Source organism: Phodopus roborovskii, unplaced genomic scaffold, assembly GCF_943737965.1.
Source record: "Phodopus roborovskii unplaced genomic scaffold, PHOROB, whole genome shotgun sequence".
Lineage (NCBI taxonomy): Eukaryota > Metazoa > Chordata > Mammalia > Rodentia > Cricetidae > Phodopus > Phodopus roborovskii.
Window position 1 is genome coordinate 14,241,645 of NW_026125295.1, and position 5,249 is coordinate 14,246,893.

Consider the following 5,249-nt stretch of genomic DNA (forward strand, 5'->3'; position numbering starts at 1 on the left):
CTTTGCTTTCTCTGCTTGGTGGTTGGAGTGGGAATGGAGATGGGTTAGGCCCACGCTTCTAATCTCAGCACTTGTGAGGCAGAGGCTGGCAGATCTCTGTGAGTTTGAAGCCAACCTGGTCTACGGCGCAAGTTCCAGGACAACCAGGGCTACACAGAGACCCTGTTTCAAAAACTAAAAAGACTCAAACTCCCCCATGTTGGCACTTAGTTCATTTGGGGGCTGGGGAGATGGCTCAGGGGCTCAAAGCACCGGCTGTTCTTTCAAAAAGAGGACCCCAGTTCACAGCAGCTCACAACTGTAACTCCAGTTTCAGGGGATCCAACACTCTTCACATAAACATGTGCAGACAAAACACCAATAAAAAAATAAAGGAGAAGAATCCATATATAGAAAACAGGCTGGTTTAATTAGCCAGGGCTCCTGTGCCCAAGACCCTTGTGGCACAGAAGAAGCAGTCTTGCTCCTGAGCAGAGTCCTCCTCACTCAGGATGATTGCCCAAAGTGCCAGTTCAGGGTATCTACTTCTACACGTCCTGATTAGGGATGCCTCCATGCGCAGTGCCTGGGATGCTGGCACTCCCCTAGTAGTCTGTTGCACAGTTGAGTCTGGTTTCAGGAAATCCAGCGAGGAGGCTCCAGACTAATACAGAGAAACTTGGGAGCCGAAGACGTGGGGTTTCCAATTGTATGCAGATGGGAAGTCTCCAGAACCTAGGAGTTGAGCTTAGCAGGTGCCATATTTCACCAGCTGCTACCCCTGAGCAGGTCTCCAGACCAGAGTGGACACTGTCACGTTTTGGTGGTGCCCTGTGCAGGTCCCAAGATGGAAGAAGGGCAAGTGAACCCCAACTCTCCCCTACTCCAGGGAGCACCAAGCTTCAGCGTCTATATTTGACAATAGATCTGCCAAAGATTCAGAGTTTAGCCACCTCTATAGTTAGTTTGTTGCACTTAAATATACATGTATATGTAGACAAATGTATAAGCATGGACTGGCACACACAGGGACATAGGTGTGCATCGAAATACATAGACAATTGGGCTGTAGAGCGTCTATCACAGTTACATTAGCACATTCAGGCACACGTGAACAGACATCTATGAACATACACAAAGCACTGCAAAATAAACATGAACACCTGTACAGGCGCGCATAGGGTGCAGCTCAGGAGTAAAGTACATGCCTAGCATGCAGGAATCCCTAGATTTGATCCCCAGCACACACACACATTGCATGCATAATCACATAAGCAGGTGTGTGAGGGCACATGTACTCACATACAGGCTCAAGTGTAGTCATTACTTGGTTCTAGTAAGGAACAGAAAGACACACCCAGGCATGTATAGCAGACTCAACCTGTAGAAGGCATGTAGAGACCATGTTCGGGGTCACATTTAGCCCTGAATGTGAGGCAAATATGAAGTCACCTACTCCCTTGTGGCTTCCATCAGGCACAGACCCTCTGATCCAGAGACACCCACACTTGTGAACCACTGCTAATCATGTGACCCTGTGCTCCTCCTAATCAGAAAATGGGGCTGTGGTTTGGGCATCACCTTCCCCCAAGCTCCATGTAAGCTCAAGAAAGAGTGGTCACAAACAACAGCCGGGCAAGCGGGAGGTCATGTGCTGTCCTTAGCATTGCCCTGCTAGCCCCAACCCCAGTTGTACTTCCGGGGCTAAAGGGTCTTTCCCCTCAACTATACCCAACAGACTCCTATAGGACAGGGGTGGACAGTCTGGTCTCTTCTGGAGAATTGGAGGAGGCAGAGGGGTGCAGAGTCAGCAGCCAAAGGATTGGGGCCTTGCCAGGCTGATTAAAAGGCTAGGAGACTGAGCTTCACCTGCCCTTGTCCCTGATTGGCCCTCAGGCATTGCTAGCTCCCAAATCCCACTAAGCAATCCCACCAGGGCCTGCATAGGTCTGTGGAGAGCCAGTTGGTTGCCAGCTTTAGGGCCAAAAGGTTGTCTGAGGAGGCCAGAGGCTGCCTACCCTGTCCCTTTGCCTGCTGCTGGGACCATGGGGGCTGGGGCCAGTGCTGAGGAGAAGCATTCCAGAGAGCTGGAGAAGAAGCTAAAAGAAGATGCTGAGAAGGACGCTCGAACTGTGAAGCTGCTGCTGCTGGGTAGGTAGGGTGCTGTCCAGTGTCGGGGAGGGGACTGCTGCAGGTCAGCAGCCTGGGGCTAGGCAAGCAGTCTTTCCACAAAGCCCGGATTCTTTGGGGGGGGGGGAGTAACAATGTGGTGGGGCAGGGCACAGAGTGGGAGCCATTGCCGGCGAGGTCTGACAGGAGGTGATATCCCAGTCCCCCAAGGTTAGTCATCCTGTGGCAATTTCCTAGGGACACTCTTTTTTTTCTGCACAAGTGTGTACCAAACACACCTTTGAATAAATGTGTGCATTCTGGCACACCTTTGCCCTAACGGTATAGCCTTTGGTTTTCCAGGCCTGCTCAACAAGACTCCGGTCTTCTTGGCTGCCTTTTCTCCCTTGGGATTAAGAAATACCTAGGGTCACCAATGTCTGCAAAAGCACTGGGTGCCAGAATTTTATCATTGGTGAGCCAGCTAAAGAAAGTGGACCGATGTCAGGGCTACACAGAAAAACCCTGTCTGGGGTGGGGATTGTGGGGGGCAGGGGAGAAAGTGGAAAGTATTGATGCCTACATGAATAAATAAAGCCAGGTCCATGATCCCATGGACAGTGAGGAGAGATGGGGGTACTGTTGTTGTTTAACCCCCAAGGGAAAGTTGCTGGTTTAGGGGGCAGGCAGAGGTACTAAGCTAGGGCCCCCAGGAGAAAGGCCGAGAAGCTAAGCCGGAAATCCCATTAATTGTTTCCAATACCCTTGAGGAGGGCAGGCTCAGGAAGGATGTCAGCTCTGTCCTCTCCCCCATCTAAGTGTGCTAATTCCCTCTGAGCCTCTGAGAGACATCTCTTTAGTCTTTAGGTGAAAAGCAGAGGTTGGTCCCATTCAGAGAATCCTGTGCATGCAGTACTGGAAAAATCCACAAGGTGGCCCTAGAGGTTTCCTTATTTTGCTCTTGCAACATAATAAAGGCTCTATTCACCAAATCTTGGGGATATCACCCCCACCCCCCATGCATGAACTGATATAAGTCCTTTTTTTTTTTTTTTTTTTGTCATTTACAACCAAGACCCTCAGGGGTCTTCAAGACTTTACTTTGGATGGAAACGAGGGCTAGTGTATCTAGAGTTCTAGCTGGTACCCCAGGGCTCTGATCTACAGGTCAGTGCTGATCAATCAGTGCAGCTCTGAGGCACAGCTTTCCTTCCAGGTGCTGGTGAATCCGGGAAAAGCACCATTGTCAAGCAGATGAAGTGAGTTTCCCGCCCATTCTAAAGCCCCTAGCGATAGCCCTTCCCTACCAGCCCAGGAAGCTCTGACTCTTCCGGTCTTGGCTGCAGAATTATCCACCAGGATGGTTATTCACTGGAAGAATGCCTGGAGTTCATTGCCATCATCTATGGCAACACTCTGCAGTCCATCCTGGCCATTGTCCGTGCTATGACCACGCTCAACATTCAGTATGGAGATTCAGCCCGACAGGTGAGGCAGAGTATCAGTCCTTGGGGCCCTGGGGCCAAGGCACCAGGCTAGGCTCAGCTTCACAACCACTACCTACCCCTACCCTCAGGATGATGCCCGTAAGCTGATGCACATGGCGGATACTATTGAGGAAGGCACAATGCCCAAGGAGATGTCTGACATAATTCAGCGCTTGTGGAAAGACTCGGGTATCCAAGCTTGCTTTGAACGAGCCTCGGAGTACCAGCTCAATGACTCTGCTGGCTAGTGAGTGCACCAACAGGAGCGTGCCGGGAGCAGAGGAGGTGGGTGGGCAGGACCCAGCCTGGGGGTCTCCCACACCGCTCACTCACTCACTCACGCCCACTGGCCCACTCCCTCAGCTATCTTTCAGACCTAGAGCGCCTGGTGACTCCAGGGTATGTGCCCACTGAGCAGGATGTGTTGCGTTCTCGTGTCAAAACCACTGGCATCATCGAGACCCAGTTCTCTTTCAAGGATCTCAACTTCAGGTAAGACCCCTGCACTCTTGTTCAGCTAGCCTGACCGAAACTTCACTGTCCTGAGCAAAGGCTCTACCCTTGCCAGGAGAAAGGCTGGTCACCTCACACGCCAATTCATATGAGGACTCTCCAGCCAGCTTAGAAAAAAAAAAAAAAAGGGGGTGCCAGTGGGCATATCCAGGCAACCGGATACACGGGTCTGAATCCGGACACGGTTCTGTCCTGCAGAATGTTCGATGTGGGCGGGCAGCGTTCCGAGCGCAAAAAGTGGATCCACTGCTTCGAGGGTGTGACCTGCATCATTTTCATCGCTGCACTGAGTGCTTACGACATGGTGCTGGTGGAGGACGACGAAGTGGTGAGTGCCAAGCTGGGCCTGAGTGTTTGAGAAGGGAGGTAGAGCCAGGGGAGCCACTGAGACTCAGGAAGCAGAGGCTGTCTAGGAGCTGTTGGGTTGAGAAGGCGCCTAAGTCCCCGGAGCCCAGGGACCAAGGGACAGCTGCCTGAGTAGCTTGGTGCCCAACAACCTCTACCTTCCCCAGAATCGAATGCACGAGAGCCTGCACCTGTTCAACAGCATCTGCAATCATCGCTACTTCGCCACTACATCCATCGTGCTCTTCCTCAACAAGAAGGACGTTTTCTCCGAGAAGATAAAAAAGGCACACCTCAGCATCTGCTTCCCCGATTACGATGGTGAGATTCCCACCGCCAGGCGGTGCCCCGGTCCCACGATTCCCGCCGCGCTCCTTCCCGCGGAAGGTCTTCCTGCGCAGTGAGTGCTGCCCTCTGCCGCAGGACCTAACACTTACGAGGATGCTGGCAACTACATCAAAGTGCAGTTCCTCGAGCTTAACATGCGACGTGATGTGAAGGAAATCTATTCTCACATGACTTGCGCCACGGACACACAGAACGTCAAGTTTGTCTTTGACGCTGTCACCGATATTATCATCAAGGAGAACCTCAAAGACTGCGGGCTCTTCTGAGGTGGGGTCCTAGCTTGTCAGACACTGTCTTTCAATGTAATCTCAGGACCCCAACTTTGCCCTTAGTTCCTCCAGGTGCTCACTGCTCCAAACTGCCCTATTCCCTGCTGCCCATCTCTAAACCCCACCCCGAGGCCACTACCAGAGGCCTCTCCCCTCCCCAAAGTCCAGGTGCATAGGTTCCAGGGCTACCCCGACAACG

The 5,249-nt window shown here is 52.1% G+C and overlaps 1 protein-coding gene across 1 annotated transcript; it reads left to right on the top strand.

The window, feature by feature from the left end:
- The first annotated feature begins 1,755 nt into the window (after window positions 1–1,755).
- Window positions 1,756–5,047, top strand: Gnat1 (G protein subunit alpha transducin 1). Its single transcript, XM_051204871.1, has 8 exons — window positions 1,756–2,130; window positions 3,305–3,347; window positions 3,435–3,576; window positions 3,665–3,822; window positions 3,939–4,067; window positions 4,287–4,416; window positions 4,601–4,754; window positions 4,857–5,047. The coding sequence occupies exons 1-8, from the start codon at window positions 2,025–2,027 to the stop codon at window positions 5,045–5,047; spliced, it is 1,053 nt and encodes a 350-aa protein (XP_051060828.1). The 5' UTR covers window positions 1,756–2,024.
- Window positions 5,048–5,249: the final 202 nt, after the last annotated feature.

Excerpts from the sequence above, each read along its gene's own strand:
- Gnat1 (XM_051204871.1), top strand. The coding sequence starts at position 2,025 with ATGGGGGCTGGGGCCAGTGCTGAGGAGAAGCATTCCAGAGAGCTGGAG. Across the intron at positions 4,068-4,286 it reads TTCAAGGATCTCAACTTCAG|AATGTTCGATGTGGGCGGGC; the intron begins GTAAGACCCCTG and ends TCTGTCCTGCAG. Across the intron at positions 4,417-4,600 it reads TGGTGGAGGACGACGAAGTG|AATCGAATGCACGAGAGCCT; the intron begins GTGAGTGCCAAG and ends TACCTTCCCCAG.